General features: G+C 30.4%; 1 protein-coding gene across 1 annotated transcript in view; it reads left to right on the top strand.

The window, feature by feature from the left end:
- LOC118204037 (exonuclease mut-7 homolog) overlaps window positions 1–21336 on the top strand; it is a 124737-nt gene that overhangs the window by 20939 nt on the left and 82462 nt on the right. The window contains exons 6-7 of the mRNA XM_085806688.1: window positions 7853–7891; window positions 16002–16156. Of these exons, the coding sequence (XP_085662814.1) occupies window positions 7853–7891; window positions 16002–16156 (194 nt within the window). The remainder of the gene's footprint in view (window positions 1–7852; window positions 7892–16001; window positions 16157–21336) is intronic.

The following is a 21336-nucleotide window of genomic DNA, read 5'->3' as shown; positions in this document are numbered from 1 at the left end:
GACGCCAATAGGAATGAGATGCCTGGAAAGTGCATTTTCAATAAACTGTGGCTTCATCAAGCTGACTACAAAGATATTGATGGATGACAATCCTTATAAAGTTAAATGTGGTCTTTGTTTGAAACAAATTGAAATTTCTATAATGGGAGAGTCAGCGCTGAAAATTCACATGAAAATGAAGTTTTGTTTTATCATTTCAATTTGTTTTTACACGGTTTTGCTTAGCTTAATTTCTGTGTTTGTTTCAATTAAGCCATAAATTAATTTTTTATCACCTTCTACGGAGTTTATTCTCTTTTTCACATACTATGGATTATCATATTATATATGGGATATCAGGATTATGAGTTTATTTCTGCAGAGGGTCTGTTATCGATTTCGCGGGAAATCTGTTGGCTCCATTTTGATTTTAGGTCGCCAAGGGCAAATTTGGTAACATTAGCCGAGAAAAAGTGAAGTTCGGAAATACGTTTTGAAACTTCAATAGACAATTAAGTATTTGGTTTAATCCTGTGCTGTTGATAGTAATGCATTATTTTTGCTAATGGCGATACAATTTAGTTGAAAACAACTAACTAATTAAAAATTTTTTAATATTTTTAAAGCTGAAAACAACTAATTGAAACTAATTTTCCTGAATTAACTAGACGCAAAATTAACTTTCATGAATTACTAAAAAGTTATTGGGTAGAAGTTTAACTGAAGATATACATTCCGTATATATATATATATATTTATACAATACAAAGTCCGAGGTCGGGACTTCGGCGATCCCAGATTTGAGATTTTTCCGGATATTAAATCATTTTAAATCTAATAAGATGGCACGTAGAAATTATAAAATTGAAAATATGAAATCGTGATTTATGAAATAATGAAGCATTTATGATTTAAAGGGTATCAAAATTTACAAAAGAAAAGAGCTTAATATTTATATGTTTACTTTATTAAACATTTCTTTCAATGTGAGTTGTTTGATTTGTTTTCTCTGCTGATACTTTAGACTAATACTATAGACATATAATTTCTTGTTGAGTTATTAAGTTCCATTGTTCAAGTCCTGTAATTGCTGTGTCGAGAATTCCGAATAACTTGTCAATCAAAATTTTTTCTCATTCGGTAACCTCTCTGTTACTTTCTTCACTATCGGTAGCTGTATTTTCTGGATTTAGAACCATACTACAGATTTCGCCCTCCGTTAATTGATTGATGATTGGGGCATTGTCATCGCAATGAAAAATTTCTGTTTAACTTCCCTAAATTCTGCCGCCTGGTGCGGCCATGCGAGCTCTGGCGCTGGTTCTGGCTTTATGTGAATAACAAATCAGTTATTCTTAATTCAAATAGCACTAAATATAATCGTTTGTCCTATGAGTATCATTAACAAAATCTATTTTCAGCATAAGGAAAGAAATTTCTGTTAAATCTCCCCTTGTCAACATTTTAGCGCATTAAACTTAAATCTGTAATACTCTGTTATTTGGCATCGCTGCATGAGTCATCACTCAAGTTGTCATCCGTTGATAAAAATGCAGTGATGAAAGCAAAATACAATAAATAATGATTCGCGATTTCGGCATCAAGGATATAAAATATTAGTTGGTGTAAAATTAACAAATGTTTCGGTTTGAGATTATGCCAAGCAGATACGCAGCTATGGAGTCAAGTTACTAATCACACAAATTTATGCTAAAATAATTATTTCTTCAATAATGAGATATTTTATTTAGCGCCAAACTGAGATTAAGAATCGGGATTTCCGACATGTTTTTTTATGATGAGGAAAAAAATCTAATGCGCATGCGTAAAGCATACCCCTTCCCTCCAAAAAAGCCCTAAAAAATTGGTTGGTGGTGGCTTTGAGGTCCGGATTTTAGATCATTCCAGATATTGGATATCCGGATCTCGGAATTTGTACTGTATATATATGTAGTAAAAAATGTATATTTTCAGTATACATTTCTTATTATATATATACAGATATAGATACATTATATACATATATATGCAATACTTAATTTTACTAATGCCTTGCATGTAATGCCCCTTTTAGCTGCAAAATATCTTTCCCTTCTCAACTGCAGAGTTTGTTCTAACAGTATCATGAATTTTGTCAAGTTAGAAGAACCATCTACTTCAGGAAAAGATGTAACTGCTAATTCAACATCAATAAGTGTAAAAAATAATAAAATAAATTTTTTTCTTTTCAAATCTGAAGTTACAGATGCAGAAATATTGTGGGCTTTTAAGTGCATCAAAAGCCATTATTCTTTTAAATCGTGCGATGATATTGGGCCTTTATTCACTAAAATGTTCCCGGATAGTTCCACTGCAAAATAGTTTTCATGTGGTGAAAAGAAATGTGCTTATATCTGTTATTTTGGTCTTGGCCCTTATTTTAAAACTTTGTTACTAAAGCATTGTAAAAATGCTGAGTTTTTTACATTACTATTTGATGAGACTCTTAATCTGACAAATCAAAAGAAGCAACTAGATATTTATGTGAGGTACTGGCATCACGAAAATAAGGTCAGAACTCAGTACCTTACTTCTGCATTTATAGGGCATGCAAAAAGTGAAATTATTTTATCCAAATTTTATGAATGTGTTGAAAAACTAGACTTGTCAAAACTCTTACAAATATCGATGGATGGTCCTGCAGTAAACTGGAAATTTTATGATTTATTGCAACAGGACTTGACAAAGGAATATAACATTCAATGCTTGACATTAGGGACATGTGGTTTACGCATTCTTAACAATGCTTTCAAGCATAGAATGTCATCCACTGGCTGGGACATTTCATCATTCTTATCCTCCTTATATTGGATTTTTAAAGATTCTCCTGCAAGACGTGAAGATTTTTTAAGTATATCTGGCTTAAAAAAGCTACCTGTGAAGTTCTGCTTTTACCGATGGTTGCAAAATGTCCCAGCAGTTGAAAAAGGCATTGAAATATGGGATGACTTGCTACTGTACATTAAAGAAGTTGAAATGGGGAAGTTTAAAAAAAAATTCATCGAAATCCTTCTCAAATATTTTGGAGGCAACTAAAGATAAAACATTTCTTATAAAATTAAATTTTTTTTCTCTTTCTGTCGAAAATATTATTGCCTTTCCTTGAATATTATCAAAGTGATAAACCACTTATTTCCTTTTTTGCTGAAGATATCTTAAAACTTGTAAATGATTGCCTTCAGCACTTTAAAATTTTGAAACTAGAATATTCAAAAATAACTAAAGCAGAAAATCTTTCTAAATTTAATTTTAATGATCCAAATTGTTATAATGATAAAAGTGAAGTTTATTTGGGATTCATTGCTGAGCAGTTAATGAATGATAAATGCCGCAAGAAGGACATTTCGCAAGCTGAAAGTTTTGCATTGAAACAAGGTCAACAATGTGTCTTAACAATAGTACAACACTTAATGTCTAAATGTCCAATAAATTATTCTCTTATTCGAGATGCATCTTGTATAGACCCGCGATTGGTGGTTAAAAGTCCAGAAAAGCCCAGAACAAAATGAAAATAGTTCTAACGGTATTAATGCAGAATAAACGTGTTTTACAAGATGATTAGGATGAAATTCTGCTGCAGTTTGGAGAGTTTCTAGACAAAGTAGTTAAGACAAATTTACATGAATTTTCTACTTTTTATCCTCAAAATCTTTCTCTTGACACATTTCTCACTTCTTATTTTCATGATTTTCACTATTCAAAAGTATGGAAAATAGTGAAAATGATTCTTATCTTGTCACATGGACAGGCCTCTGTGCAAAGGGGCTTCTCTGTAAATAAAGCAATCGAAATTGAAAATTTAAGTGACTCATCATACATTTTTCAACACACAGTATTTGATTACATAAAATTTTCTGGAGTTGTTCTTAATATCGAAATTAATAAAGAAATGAGATCAGCAGCAGCTTCTGCAAGGTCTAAATATATGCAGTATTTAGAAGAACAAAAATCTTTAACTAAATCTGAAAATTCAAAGAGGAAAAGAAATATCATTGAGGAAGAAATTGATTATATGAAGCAGAAGAAAAAATTTCTTCAAAGGGACATTAAAGATATTAATGAAGAAGTAGATGCTTTAGCAGATGAAGCTGAGACCAGCATGAACATTGATTTGTTTATCAAAGCAAATGAACTTAGAAGAATAGTTAAAGAAAAGGAAATAGACATAAATAAATTAGATGTTAAAATAGCTGAAAAGATTTCAGATTTAAAAAAAAGCACAAATGTTTTGTATCTTTTATTGTACAGTTTATTATTCTAGTATCTTTCAAAAAACCAAGGAAATAAATTGTATGTTTACAAATCAGTTATTTTAATCTGCAAAATATTCTTACATTGTGATTATAATAGTAGTTGACTGTGTTTAAATAAATATCAAATAAGTTAATAATAATCATGTAAATCTCTAAAATAGTGACTGTTATTAGTGTAAAATACACTTATACATGTTTTTAAAGAAATTATGTTCCTAATTTAATGTTATCTACTTCATAACTTGTAGGGAGTTAGTTTAATTTTCAAAATTGTTTTATGGTAAGTATTAAAGTGAATTTAATAATAGTGCATAATACACACTTCTGTTAGTTTCTTAAAGTGAAATTACAAGCATGAAGTCGGTTGTATGGATAATTGCTTTATTCTATTTGTCTTTTTGTTTGCAGGGTTGCCACGCTACCTGGAAAACCGGGAAAAGTCAGGGAATTCGAAAATTGACCAAAATATTCAGGGAAAAGTCAGGGAATTTAAGTATTTTTGTCAAAATCTGGAAAAGTCAGGGAAGTTCATACAACGATCCCGCCAAAAAAAAGCGATTTTTGCGCCGACGTCGGAAGAGATAACTTGTTTGGCGAATTATGTATCACGTGAGTGTCATTCGGGTAGCTGGCATAGAGCCAATTTTCGCAGCTCCAATTTGATTGTCTTTTAGAAAGGCAAAGCAACTTTTGGTTTCCAGTATTCTCGAGAATCGCATGTGCAGTGCATGAACTAAAGAAAGTACCTGTTCTCGTATGAAACAAAATGGGTTTAATCCTAGTATACGGTACCATGGAGGTTAGAATCAAAGAATATGTATTGTAAAGAAGGAAAACCTCTCTGCAACAGACGTGGCTCCGTTCAATCATAGAGGAAAACAGCTGTGCATGTCTGATATATCTGTTGCCAAAGCTCGAAACCGGTGTCGAAGTCCGAAGGTCACGTTATCAAGAGTTCATAAAATGAATATCGTTTAAAATTTCTTTAACGACTTGCGCTAAAAGGACGTGCCACGCACGTCGAGATGTTTTTGTCTCAAACCGTGAGCGACGTGAACACCACGTCAATAAGCATTTATCGCAAAAATGAAAATAACGTGGTGCACACGTCGCCTAACAACGAGATTGTTTATTTCTCGAGTTACAGCTCTGGATTGCACTCGCAGATGCGGAGCGGCGTAAATGAGACACTTTACCGCTTGTTATATTGTAGCGCACGGCACCGCAACCGTGAAGTTTAGTCTTAGCGCAAGTGGTTAAACTCTAAAGGAAAAGAAAATATTTTTTGGCGCAAGTAAATTAATTCATGGATTAGTTATTTTCAGGGGAAAAAAAACTACGAAAATCCGTTTTTAAAATTATTGCGTGGATTTTTCGCAATAATTTTAAAAACGGATTTTCGTAGTTTTCTTTTTGTCAAAGAGCGTTTCTTCTTAACACGTGTTTCTCAATTTCCTGTACACATCGCGGAGAGGGAAATTCTGGCCGCCAGGTTCCGTCGCCAAATCCCTTGGCAAATTTTTCCTCCGCATTCTAACGGCGTAATAGCATTTTACTTGTATGGAACTTTTCTTCTTTACATAGACGTTCTTTGGTTAGAATAATAATGAGATTTGGCGACATCATGATGCGCAGTAAACGGGTCATTTTGGTCTTGGCGAGAATTTTCTTCAAAATCGTGCCAAAGCCTTACCGTATACTAGAATTTTACCGCAAAATCTTTTTAAACCTTTTTTTTTTCTTTTTAATAAATACCTTGCCATTTTGCAGTAAAATAAAAAAATAGTAATCAGTCATCTAGGCTAGCCATGTAATATAACTATATTCGCTAAAATATCGTTGATTATTCTAATTCAATTTTTAAGTAATTATTTTTATGTTATTCATATAATTTAATGTTGCTTCTTCCCTCTAAATTTATTTATTATTAGTAAATAATATTTCCAAATTTCAGGAAATTTTCTCCGGCATAATCCTGAAATTAATTATAGCAGTCTGATGACATACCATCACGAAATTTAATGCACATATTTTTTCCTTATGTATGCTGCGAAATAAATATAAAATACCTCAATTTATTAAAATAGATTTCTTTCTTCCGTTTAGCTGCAGAATGTCTGAAAAAAAAAAGCCTTATTTTGTTCCAGATTGGGAAGATTCTAATCTCAATCTTCAGTGGAGAAAACAACTATTATAATTATATTTGTGTTTTCAAGTGTTAAGGTGCCTTTTAAGAACATACCTCACGCAAATTAAATTTACCTAAAATCTAAGCTAACTATTTAGCATTGCGTTGTGATTTATAAGGACCGGATTAGCCTCGTGTTGAACTGGTGATGATCATGAGTAATAATTAAATAAAACATACATTTGTTATCCAATGTACATATCTTAAATTTTATTAAGTGGAAAACTAAACAAAATTATCAAACAAAGTATACCAAGAATAATTAAGAATAAATGTCCTCTGGGATTTATTGAATAATTAAGTGAATTTGCTACACAATACAAGTAATACCATAATTAATTTACCTCTTAGCACAGCCAACGTACATTACGCAGATAGACTGGAATTTTCTTGAAACACACCTGGAAAACCTGGAAAAGTCAGGGAATTTCATTCTCCTGTTTGAGTGGCAACCCTGTGTTTGCTGATAGGTCCTTAATTTTTTCTTTGATGGTCCTTAAAAGTCCTTAATTTTCATGTAAGGAAATGTGTACGAACGCTGTTTTTGTTTTGTAGCTAGTCTAGGAGTTAGAATTAATTGGTGGTTCCTTTTTAAATATTTTCTTTGATTGCATTTAATAAAATTGTGGCTTTTCAGTTGGGTACTGTAACAAGAAAGGTTTCTTTAGTTTCTCAGCAAATAATGCTGAATATCCATTGAGATGGCAAAATGCAGCCAACATTATTTTTTTCTTTTCGAGAACACTTTTGCCAGTCTCTATGATTAAGCCTTATCCAACTATTTTTTATTTTCATGATTCTGCATCTATTGAATTGTTATTTTGATCTATTGAAATAAGGATATTTTTTCATCTTTATATTTTATATATTATTATTATATTTTTATAAACATTATAGAGCTTGAATTTTTGTGATTTTTAAAAAGAGTTGTTTTAAATTTTTAAAACACAAATGATATATTTAACAGACTAAAAGCAGAGGGATAAAATTAAATATACTGTAATGAACTGTAATATACTGTAAATACTAATAAAAATATTGTAATATAGATGTACCACTGCTATTATACTAATTTAATAGTAGTAATTTAATAGTATTAATAGTAGTAATTTAATAGTATTATACTAATTAATAGTAGTAATTTAATAGTATTTTAGCATTAGCATTGTACAGCTAACATATATGTTTTATGTTCATAAATTGTAATTTTGATTATACATTTCTCTCTCTTTTTTTTTTTTTTTTTTTTTTTTTGATGGCTGCCTAAAACTGCTTTCCTATATTTCACAGATGTTATATTAGCATTTATTGGAATTTTAAATGATGTTAAGGTTCTTGCATATTTATCCATTGTAATATTGCTGTTGGTCATAATTTTTTATTTCTCTTTTAGCAATCGATTTCTGAAACGGTGTGGGAGGAAATGGTGACGGTAAAATTTATTTTTCATTTTTGTGAAATATTTGAAATTTCAATTAAAAATCTCTATAAAAATAGTTAAAATTTTTTATATTCAGAAATTTTTATTGCTTTCATTATATAAATGAGTTATTCTGCTTTAAATATGAGTTTATACATGTTAAGAATAAATCAGGGTTCATACGGTCCTTAAGAGTTCTTAAAAGTCGTTAAGTTTTTTTAGAATCAATTTTTGGTCCTTAAAAGTCTTTAATTTCGGCCAAAATCATCAGATAGTCATTAATTTTAATCGTTTGAAGTTTCTGTCTTGTTTTTACGACTGCTATTTTAAGTGTGAATTATCATTTTGGAGGAATATTTTCGGCAGTTCACTGACAAATATGATTATCTCTTGAATGGGTGAATGGGTTATAATTTATTCCTATTTCTAATACAAAGGGGGATACTGGAGTTTCTGAGCAAGAAGTCAAACATAAGCATTTCAAAATGAATGTTTTTTTTTTTTTTTTTAAATGACGAACTTTTAAACAACTTTCAGCTTTTGGGGATGTGAATTCTTTTATTAAACGGCTTGAAATTTAGAAACTTATCAACATTTTGGTGATTTTAAGATCAATTTGTAAAGAAAATTTTTAATTCCAAGATCAGGGAATTTCTCGACGATTTTTTTAAAAAAAACATTATAACATTGATAAATTTAACTAAAATAATAGAAATATATTGAAATAATGTTTAATGAATAACATTAAAATAAAACAATTTAATTTTTTTTGCTGTCATATTATAAAGTGACATTACATTCTGTTTTGGTGACTTATTATAAGGTATTTTTAATCTAAAAAAAATACAAGGTAATAAATGCTGTAAAACATAGTTCTGTTACAGAATTGGTAGGGCTAATTTTTCTTTAGGATTTTAGACATTGCAATTTGGAAAGTTTAGAAGGATTTGCAGGTAAGATTTATAGACTCACAGTTCTAGAAGGTTCCAGAAAAATGAGAAAATGAAAAATGTCTTCATTATATTAAAACATAATGGATGTATTTTACAGAAATTTTGTGATTAATTTCTTACATTTTGGAGAATTTTTGGAAGGACAATGAAAACATAATATTTGAATATTGCATTTCTGATACTAGAAGTCTTTTCCTTAACAACTTTATCTTCCCTTTATTTTCTTAACTTTTCATTAGATACAAGCATGAAAAATATCAAAAATGTTTCTAATCTTTTCACATGGACAAGCATTTTTTCTATTAATAAAGAAATTGAAAACTGACAATTTAAAGAATTCACCTTATATGGTAAAAGTGTATTTTAGGGTACCCCTTGGCGATTTTTGGTAGTACATGGATACCGAGTTTGTGCAATTCTTTGACTTATTTTTTTGGCTTGTATAACGGCGATCAAAAATCGCGCTACAAAGCCAAAATAACAAGACAAAGAATTGCACAAACTCGATATCCATGTACACATCGACCTATTTTCACTTAAAAAAAATCTCTAAATTGCACAAAAATGGCATTGCACACTCCCTTTATCCATGTACACGTCGACCTATTTTCACTTAAAAAAAATCTAAGAATTGCACAAACTTGCATTGCACACTTCCTTCACTTTCTCCATGTACACATCGATATATTTTCACTTAAAAAGTCAAATGAGCACCCAATTCTACAATACAGGCAAACAAAAAATACATAATCTCAATAAACTACATTTTAAACCAAACAATAAAATAACATAAAAAAGGAAAAACATGTAATTTAAGGACTACAAAAAGCAAATATCCACTTACCCTGTTTAGAAGTTCTTTTGTCTTCAGTCTGTGGCACACAAAATTCCTTAACCCCTTCGAGCCGGGTAGCGAAAACACACGCTTATCGCTGAGGCCTGCAGTGTCTTACGCGAGCTTCTCTCCAGGGCCGGGGGCTTTTTTGCTACTAAGCCTAAATCCATGAAATTTCCGAAGTATCAACGCATTGTTTAATAATGCTTTATAGAGTATTTAAACGGCTTATGCTTTATAGATATTTTTATATATATATATACTTTAATTACCGTATTTCTTGTTTAAATGCATATTTTACACATTTTATTTTAATTACTCACCATTTTATGAATTTTAACATTATACATCTGAAAACTAAATATATTACTTAAAATTCTCTTTTCGTATGAAAAATTTGAAAACAGGGATCTACACTCAGTCCTACGTTACATTCCTTGCACTCGTAATAACTCATTTGCCGTTTTGGAGGATTTTTCCGGGAATGTGAACAAACAAAGCATCGTCGTCTCATTTTCTTATCAGTCTCTTCTGAACAAAGTTTTGGAAAATGTCTTTCAGTTAATCTTTCAGAATCAATATCAGAATTTCAGAATCAATATCTGAAATATTTTGCATCATTTCTGCTATTTCATGCTCTGTTAAACATTTTCGTCGCTTCGACATTGCAACGGTAAAAACAAAGAATTCACGTCTAACAAGATCTAATTATTTTCTAAAAACTGAACTGCAAACCGAAATACCCAACGCTTTAGAGCAAATAAAACTTCTCTACTTACAGTAAACAACTAGCACGTGCGAATAAAGTACGATTTAAAGAGACGTCATAAATCACGCCATTCGGAAACATTTATTTTCCCGTTTGTTTATATAATCAAAAACACGTGTATGTGAGTCATGCTTCTCTCATTTCGAGTAGGTCTAATGTACATGTATCTGAAACCATATGGACATACAGTGCCATCTTGTGGCAGAAATTATAATTTGAAAAACGTTCCAAAGTACTGGTACAAATATGTGACAGTCGGTATAGAACGGAACAATCCTCTGGCACGCCTGCGTGTTGGCCGGTAGGTAAGTGTGTTCGCTGCTGGCACGTATACGTGACAGTCGGCGCGAAGGGGTTAATAGCATCCAAAAACTTCCTAAAATTATCTGAGCTCGAATCCATATATTGGCATCGCCACATCTGAACTTTTCTTCCTACAAACACATTCAAATCCATCTAAACAGTTTTTACGTTCGACTAGACACATATCCTTCCTACATACAGGACACTTATAATGGCTACTAAGTAAACCTTCATTTACACACCAGTCAATTAATGCACTTTTCCCCTTTCATTCCAAATCGTACAGAAACTTCAAATTAATCTTACTACATTCAGCCATTCTACCGTCTAAACAATAAAACCAACACACACCACAAAAGTGCTTCAAAACATCCCATGATTCAAAATTTCCCAGAATCATGCACACGATTACGTCACATTAGGGTTTCCATAACATTCATCTACTCTGGCTACCATAAAAAAAACAACAACTTGGCGATAAAGGAAACAACAACTTATAAATATATACAAGGGGCACCTTAAAGTCTACTCTAACCCCTTATATATTGTAATGATTTATACTATACGCAGGGCATTTTCCCACCTGATGCAATCTCTGTGTATGCTAAATTGTGCTGCCTAGTGCCTTCCTAAATTACGCCACCTAGTGCTCTCCTAAATTCTGCTCTGAGTCCCTGTCTTAAATTCTAAAAATGTTGCCATTTTTAGATTTTGTTGCTTGGTGTGTCACTAAGCACTAAAAATTCTGCCTCATCGGCTCTGACATCAGTCCTTACCACAAATCATTTCATATTTATTCTGAATGTTCATATTCCTAAAGGAATAAAATTAGTAGCTTTTTCTTTACAGTCTAAATGCATTTGTTTTTTAGAATAACAGAAATCTTTAATTCCAAAAATTCTAAAGTGAAGAGGTAATGTATTGAAGAAAGAAACTGAATACATAAGAGGAAGCAAATTATTCTGCAAAGATATGTACAGTTATTATTATGCAAATTAGCCCATTGTTTATAATTTTAGCCTTTACTATAACTTTCCCTTTCCATTTCCTCACCATAATGCAAATCAGATAGTTTTTAACTGAGATTTTTGTATTGTAAGACAGTGTTTTTGCCCTCCACTTGGATGTTACGTTAGTTTCTGCCAGCTCTGATAATTTGTAATTATTCATCTTTGCATTATAGCTGCTAACATTTGAATTTATTACTTTGATAGTTATTGAGCCATCTTACATTAAATTTAAATTGTATAGTCTTTGACTACTAGTCCACATTTTTAGTATGAATTTGACTGTTACTGTTTAATTGCATCACCAGAAGCTATAGTTAATTTTGTCAACATCAGAACATGCCTGTACGTTCTAAATTCCTTTTAAATAAGAGGTTTATTTAATTCTTAATGTGACTTTGCTACTTTAAGCTACTTTAAGACATAGCGATAATTTCCTTTGTGTCTATCAGAGGTTTTGGATTATTTAATTGTACCAGATCAAGTAAAACTACACTTGAAAGATCAAGTAAAAAATGCTAGGTACGCTGTTGAGAGACTGGCAAGTTAGGAGATAAAGCATGCAGAAACTAGTGGAAACATTGTTTTGTGTATTGAAACATATTTCTAATTGTTAGAAAAGATTTTACAGAGAAGAAAATTGATATAAATTAGCCAAACTGTCTGGGAAGGCTTCAAATTATAAAGACTCTTAAATATTTTGTTGTGTGTTGTTGCTACAAAGCATAAATGTTTTGCAGCTTTTAATGTGTAATTATCCTAATACTGTTTAAGAACCAATACCATAAATTACATGTATTTTAAATTGTGAAATGTTATTAGATTGTGATTTAAATAATGTTGTTTTACCAAATGTTTTCAAAAAATAAATAAATTTTAATAGGGGTCATGTAAATCTATAACGGCTAAGGGTATTTAACTACCTAATTTAATTATTTGTAATTAACTGCTCACCTTTAAAAGTTGTCTCTGCATATTAAAGGGAGTTATTGTTTTCATTAATCCTTACTTTGTTCACAAGATAAAACACAAAAATGTATAATGTATAAAAATGTATAACTTAATAAAAATTCTTCACATCTAGTGAGACTTAAAATAATGCAAAACAACTTATCACCTCTGGTGCATTAGTGGATTATTAGAATCTTAAAATATATTAACTGGGTTACAATCTCAGAAACTCTACGTATATATATTATTAATATAATAAATTAAATAATTCTTAAATAGAAGGTGGATTACTTGTTTTGCATCTATTGTGAGACTTAAGGCTCGTTTCCAGTACTGCGTACGAACGTGTTGCGTCAATTGAAGACACGCCTACAGCATCCGTACAAGTGTTTCCACTGCCGCATAACCGTAGATTATTTTCATTTTCCGCCGCTAGGTGTCACTGTAATATTTTGGAGCCAAACAAGCAGTTCGCGAGTTTTGACGCTGAACATCTGGAATTTTCTCGCATAAGCGAGTATTGTTTGTTTTGGATTTGATATGGATCCTAACGTAAAACGCAGAAAAGTTTTGTTTACTAAATTCCATGTTATTGAAAATTTTTATTTCTGCTTATGAACTGCGAAAGTAAAGTATGCTAGCAATTTTTAGATAAGTAAGTATGCATATTATGAACATCACTAATTGCATAGAAGCTGAAGTAAATTTTAAAAATTTCTTTGCATTTCTAGAAGCCTTAAATATTAATGAAATAATATATATATTATTAAATCTAAAATGTACTGTTAGTGAAAAAATAAACAAATAACTAAAATAAAAAAGTTAAACGAATTAAAAAATAGTTAGTACAGAGCAACCGTAAAGAAAGGTTAACAATATTTACACAAAATTTGCTATGCTTGTATACCGCTGACTTCAGGGTCATAGCTGGATAATTTATTAGAAATGTCGTTTGTTTTAAAATGCACTATGAGCAGTTATATTTTATGCATAATTCATAAAATATTATTTTTAAATCATATCTCTTTTTACAGAAGTTTTAAAAATAAGCTTTTTCTCTTTATATATACACACATTAGGTAAAGAAAATGGAAATATTTAATTAATTCCTGCGCATCTGTTGGAGAGGACTGAATTTAAAAGCAATTATTATAGTAATTTTTTGTTAAAAAAATGTTTAGGGGATTAATACTGTCTCATGTTAATTGGTAATGAAAATTTAGAGCCGTAAACATCCCAAAGTCTCAGCATATCTATGTACATTCACATAAAAGTGAAATGAATATATATATATATATATATATAGTTTCAAAAGAATAAATAGTAAAGTTAAATTAAATTTAAATAATTCTCTTGTGCTATTGCTGCAAGGAATAAAATTTGAATTTAACAAACATTCTCTATTCGTAAAAAGCAAATTTAAAGTTAATTAAATTTAGTTGAAATTTAATGCAAACAAATAAATGATTAATTATTGCTGCGAACTAATCCACAATATCATTTAAATTCTGAGAGCATATGTTAATCAAGTGCAAGTGTCAAAATCCATGAATAAATATATAATAAAAATTTATAAAAATGCATAAGTGAATAATAGGATAATCCTAAAAAATTTATAAAAATGCATAAGTGAATAATAGGATAAATAAATTTTTAAATATATAATAAAAATTTATAAAAATGCATAAGTGAATAATAGGATAATCCTAAAAAATTTATAAAAATGCATAAGTGAATAATAGGATAAATAAATTTTTGGAATTATATATTTATTCATGGATTCTGATACTTGCACTTGATTTACATATGCTCTCAGAATTTAAATTATATTGTAGATTAGTTCGCAGCAGTAATTAATCATTTCTTTGTTTGCATTAAATTTCATTTAAATTTAATTAACTTTAAATTTGCTTTTTACAAATAGAGAATGTTTGTCAAATTCAAATATATATGTAAAGCGTATGCTTTAAATTCGTATTATATAATTTTCAAAATTTTTTGTGGGGAAAATTTAAATAAATAAGAGCATAAATAAAACATTATATTTAATGCATATAATAATAGAAATAAGTTATAAAACATTGGACAAAAAAGCTAAGAAAGTTGCAGACAGGGTGGAAAAAGCATATGGGATTCGAACTCACGACCCCAAAAGTTAAACCTTGTTAACGCCAGCTTTACCACTAAGCTGGCATCACATGGGAATGATATGCATATTTTGGCTTATATACATCATGAAGTAAATCAATTCTTAAAACTAAATTTTTTGGTCCTATTTTAATGTGCTATCATCTAAAAAATTCACCAGAGTTTGTTCTTCAGCTTCTAGTACATTTTTTACAAAAAACATTATCTTTTAAAGTGGTGTTCCAATTGAAGTTAAAGGGGTTGCTAAAAATATATTTCATGTGCTTACAAATATATGTTAGCCAAAGAGATATATTTATAAATAGAGAAATACAAATTTAGCATACTCTTTAATGCAGTGGAATATTTAAAAGGCTATTAAATTTAATTTATAATTAACTTTTTTAGTTTTTACCTGTTTCAAAAGAAAAAAATAACAAATCTTTTAATGCTATATCTAATTTGCTATAGCAGTTTGATATAGTCAGACATTCATTTTCATTAAAGGAAAATGTGTATGCAGAACTAGGAAATAATTATCAGGACAAAATTTGCTATTTCATGGACTTGAAATTATAATTTTTGCCGCTGATTTTCTTGAACTGAATTTCTTGAATGCCTGATTTTATCTGCGAACAAGTACTGTAGTTGCAGTTAAAATATTTTTCTTATCTTTTTTTGATTGCTGACTTTTCCAGCACACAGATTTCTCGCTATAATGTTAATTCAGAAATAAATATTTTTTAGCAAAACATTCTTTCCCTAAGTGAGCGTTCATTGCTACTTCTGCCGCCATTAATTTTTGGTGACTACACCTCATTGCTCCTTTTTTACCATGTGACCCCAACGCATCCGCAGACATAAGGATAGAAGTTGAACATTGTTGAACTCCATCCGTACGTCATCCATCACCGCACATCGACCGGATTGCAGATGTCAATCAAAGTGAATTCGTTCACTGATTGGAGAAACCCATACGCACTGCAACGCATACGCAGCAGTGGAAACAGGCCTTTAATCATATTTTATAATATATTTTGTCTTTCTTTTGAGCATTTTAATATAAATTATAGGTTTTACCCTGTATACAGCTTTACATACGTATTTATATGCAGCATTGTAAATTTATTTATAAATACATTTATATTTATATTCATATTATTTTACTGATTTATAGAATATAGTTCGAGAAAATAAGGAACTGAAAAACTATTTAATAAAAAGGCTGTTATTGAAAGGTGAAAAGAAGACTGCTTTGGAAATGTCTGAAAAATTAAATATTTCTGAAGATACATTTAAAACTATTGCATGTGATATTGAAACTCAAAAGAAGTAAGTTTCTATAGAATAAAATAGTTTTATTGTTTCAACTATCTTAAATTTAAAAATCCTGTTTGTGATTGTATTCTTAGTTTCTATTTCATAAAAAATCCTAATTTCAAATTTTAACAAGGACATGAACTGATTTTTGTAACTATTCATTTTCTTGCAAAATTTTAACTAAATAAATTTCCATTTAGATTCAATTATTCATTCTTAATATAATTATTGTTTGACTTTGAGAAGTGTTTTTAGATGATTTCATTTTCAAATATAGCGGGGGGTAATGTTTCCATGGTAATATAATCATACTGGCTTCCTGGTTTAGCACTCAGCCTGTTAGAAAACAGAAATTATAATTTGAAACTAGTTATAAAGTTTTAACATTAATACATATAATGTAATTGTCACAAAATGGGATTTGAATTTCTAAGTCGAAACTTCTACCGTGTCTAAAATCTTTTTATATGAAGAAAATCATATCTGTATCTATAATTGATCTATATTCGACAAGGTTAAGTGAAATATTTATTTACAATATGTACAGTTAATTAGTTAATTAATCAACATACGGAAAATTCTACAAATCAAAGGATATGGCTTAATGCGCCATTCCCGTCTGACATCTAACATTTAACTAACTTCTACTTCAGCTGAGGGCATTGCTATTGCTATATGACATCATATTTCTCTACACTCCCCACCTGAACTTGCAGAGTTCACACAATTAAGCAGAATAACAATTAAATCCAAATAAAATGAAAATACTTACAATTACTTACTGTAACAAATTAAAAAGAAAAAAATCTTCTTGAACATCTACTAAAATATAAAATAAATCAATTAAACATGGAAAATAACTTAATAATCAATAAGTTCAAAAAGTTTTCATCAAATGTTGGGAAAAAGTCAATAGTTCTCAGGTTGGTTCACAACTTCTAAAGGATGTAAGAGTTGTACGGGTCTCTTAATTTGTCCTTTGGACGTCTTAATTAAACAAGAACGAACATGTTGATCTCGTCCTCTGTATAACTCCACTACCACACCAAGTTCCCATAAGCTTGGACTTTGTAGACCCTTCCAAAAGAATGACATCTTCAACTTTTAATTCTTTACTTGTGTTAGGAGTATCAAATGGTGAGCCGTTCGCAAATCAAGTAGATATTGTTCCTTCCATTTTTTCCAGAGACGTTCTAAAAGTGTAGTTTGGTGCACTTGTCTTTTCATCTTATAATTTCTATTTGAATTCTTGTCAATCATTTCGATAAAATAAAGAGGATAATTATGATTTTTTCAACCAAAGTTGAGAAAGTGTGCTGGTGTGAGAGGCTCTGGTTCTTCCAAGTCATTATAAATGTAAGTCAAAGGTCTTTGATTTATGACGTATTCAACTTCTGTCAAAATATTAGTCAACTCTTCAAAATTGAATAGGGCTTTTCCAAGTATTTTTCTTAAACAGTCCTTCACAGACTTTACTAAACGTTCGTAAGAACCTCCCCACCATGCAGCACGTTCTGCAATAAATTTCCAGCTGATCTTCTTACAGGCAATGAAATCTTGAAATTTGGAATCCTTCAGTATTTTTGAAAAATGCTCAAATTGTCGGTTTACCTTTTGAAAGTTTTTGGCATTATCCGAATAAATTGTGTCGCAATATCCTCCTCTTGATACGAATTATCTAAAAGCCATAAAAAATTTTCTGTTGACATACTGGAGACTAGCTCTAAATGAAGGGCTCTGGTAATGGCACAGGTGAAAAGAACTATGTACAATTTCTCAGTTCCGGTTGCTGATCTAACACAAATTGGACCTGCGAAGTCCATTCCTGAAACAAGAAATGGTGGAGTCTGAACTATTCTGTCTTTTTATCACTCAATTTTATCACTCAATCTAGCGGATAAAAGCGCACCCAAGAGCTCCAATCTAGGAAGTGTATGTAATTTCAGAGGTGCAACTCTACTCTTAAAAGCAACAAAAACTGTTTGAAAAGTTCCTTTGTTCAAAACTAAACTATTCTTAGGTATACCATACATCCATAAGCTTTCAAACTAGCATCAGAAAAGCTATGGATTTCTATTTGTTCCACATCTACATCTGATATTCCCTCTAAATAGTAGTCGGGAAACCTGAGGTGGTTCAATTTCTTCGTACCAAGCTTTCCATTTATAACTAAGATCAGGTGGCAGTTCATCGTCCGAATCAATTTTGGCAGACCAGATTTCCTGAATCAGACACTTTATTCTTACAGTGAAAGGGCCATAAAATACGACAGGATCAAAAATGCAGCCAGCAGTTTGTAATAGAAAACATTTTGAGTTAATTGACGAGGAAGTGAAATTTGTCCAGTGCTGAGTGTCAAAATAAAAATTATCATTATCCGTATTCCAGTTAATTCCTAACACTTTGATCGGGACAACTTCAGGAGATTCTTGCATTGAAAATTCTTTGTGATGGCGAATGTCTTTGAGTTGTTTGGAATTAGTATGCCACTTATGTAGTGACATGCTAGCTTCATTAAAAATGTTCACAATTTCTAAACTTGTTTTCAGGGCTTGTTCTAAATTTTGTGTCATCAACATACAGGCAGTTGTTTAAGAGTTCTACTGTTTCAGGATATATTTCTGGATATTTTTTAAGATGATGCTTAATAGTAGAAGCTAGGAGAAAGGGATTAGATTTGATACCAAACAAAACTTTTGTAAATCTAAAGGTTTTCAAATTTCCATTGCTATCATCAGGATCATCTTTCCAAAAGAATCATGTAACGTCCCTGTCTTCTTCATTTAACTCTATCTGTAAAAATGCTTGTGTAATGTCTGCTATAAAGGCTATCGAATTTTGTCTAAATTTTATCAATAAATCAAAAAATTAGGTAAATAAAATAAGGTCTTATCATTTTGATTATCTTCCTGAACTGGTTCAATTATATGTTTATGAGAATCTAATTTACTTCTACTTCAGGTAAGGGCACTGCTATTGCTGTATGACATCGTATTTCTCTACAGTAATATAAGTAGAAATGCAGAGATGTAGTTGATCATGAAAATTTTAATATTTATAAAAAATCAGCTATGAGAAATTTATAGTTTTAAGTGATTACAAAATAAATAAATAAATAAATAAATAAATAAATAAATAAATGACAACTGTTAAGCATCTTACATATATATATATAATTTCAAACCCACTTAAAGAGGAATCGCTTTTCCAATTCTCAAAATCAGATTTTACTGTTGATTTCAACTGATCATCTGATGAGCCCAATGCCTTCTACAAAACTTGTTTTATAGTTTATTCAACTAAATTAAGTTCCCACTATTTGTTTTCAGTTGTATATTTTACTTATTGTTCTTTGGAGATGCTGTCAAGTAATTCAGTAGATAAAGATTTATTGTTGTTAAGAGCAGCTCATTACTAATATTCTTTTCTCACACATACTTTTTTGTGGCAGCTCAAGCCAGTTCTATGGCATTGAGATTATAATGATTTTTGGGAGTGGAGCTATTTGAAATAAATCATGGCCTTTTCCTTCAAAAATTTATCGACACTGGAGATTTATGTTGGGGTGCAATTCATAAAGTTCATTAATTATTTCAGAAAGATCCATTTTCCTCATAGGCATTGTTTTATTTCTAGCCACTCTGACAGTTGCTCATTAGTAGCAAACTTAGATGGCTTTGGATTTAGAACCTTGGTATTGTAAAGGTCATTATGAATGTCGTAATCGATGGAATATTATAAAGAAGTTTCTATTTTGATGCTATTGAGGGAACGTTAGGAAAGAGTTTCTGTTTCTGTCTCACATCAGGAGTTTCTGTTTTGATGCTATTGAGGGAACGTTAAGAAAGAGTTTCTGTTTCTGTCTCACATCAGGAGTTTCTTTTTTGTTTCTGATGTTTCTGTTTTGTTAGGAATTATTGAAAAATCATCAGATTTTATCTGCCGATGGTAATCACCTGAGGTGATGTGAATAACTGTCAATGTATTTGCAGCGCCTTTTTTGTGTAAATGCTCCAATTTTTCAATTTGATAACATTTTCTGAAGAAAATATTTCTGTCTGTTAAAGTTTATCCAAATAAATGAATACTTGGTTATTCTTTAAGTTTTTTATATCTTGCAAAAATCTGTATCATTACTACTCAACATCTCATCTATCCATGGCTACTGTTCAGTTGTCTTCACTGCACTTCTCTCAAAATGACAGTGTTATCAAGTTTCGATAGTCTAAGGGGGTAAGACACTTTTATTTCATCCAGAATACATTACCTTAACAGTGGTTTAGTGCTGCATCAGAACACCACAATTCCACACAAATCGAAAAGCAGGGATGCTTCTTCATGAAGAAACATTCATTGCTGGATGGGTCATAGCAGTTTGTATAGTTTAGTGGCATTTCTGCACAAATCTCATTTTGTTTATCTTTTAATAACCTGCAACAAAGACTTATTAATTTGTTTTATAAAATTTTAAGCCGCTGGACTATGCAAATAGGGATTTTAGCAATATGTTTATGCTATGTGTAAGGAATCATAAATACCGTAAGAGGCCTTTAAAATGTGAAAATATCACAAAAATATTGCACAATTTAGAACTGAATTTTTTGTATCTAACTGGTGTAAATGCGAAATTTTATATATTTCTTTCAATATCCTTGGTGATGAATTTGCTATTTTTATGTTTCAAATATTAAAATATTTTTAATGAAATATATTTTTATCATCCACATAGTATTATAATATGCACTGCACTCAGCATTATGTATGAACAAATCACTGGTTTCAGCTGTTTCTTTTTTCTTTCTTTCTTTCCTTTCCCCCCCAAAAAATAGGAGAAAAATGTACAATTAAAAATAATATAAAAATAATAGTATTATGTTTTCTTAAAAATTAATTTGAAAAAAAAATTAGGACTCCCTAAATGACTATTTTTTAACATAAATTAAAGATAATTTATAAAAATTTTAGGGGAGAGGCATAATAGTTTCTTATTTTAAACTCATTTAGGATTTATATAATTGAAAAACAATCGCTTTGGCTCTTTCAACTGATAAACGAGTTTGATATAGTGGTTTCAAGATGCATACATTGTTTCTGATTTACCATATCCCTAAGAAAAAGAGGAGAGCCTGAGTAGTGGCCTACATGAAAAAAACATAGTGAATATTATTAATTATTATTTTTCTAAACCAAAT

Source organism: Stegodyphus dumicola, chromosome 12, assembly GCF_044657685.1.
Source record: "Stegodyphus dumicola isolate Sdum_Otavi_A_Nest chromosome 12, ASM4465768v1".
Taxonomy (NCBI): Eukaryota; Metazoa; Arthropoda; class Arachnida; order Araneae; family Eresidae; genus Stegodyphus; species Stegodyphus dumicola.
This window is presented reverse-complemented; position numbering and strand designations above follow the sequence as displayed.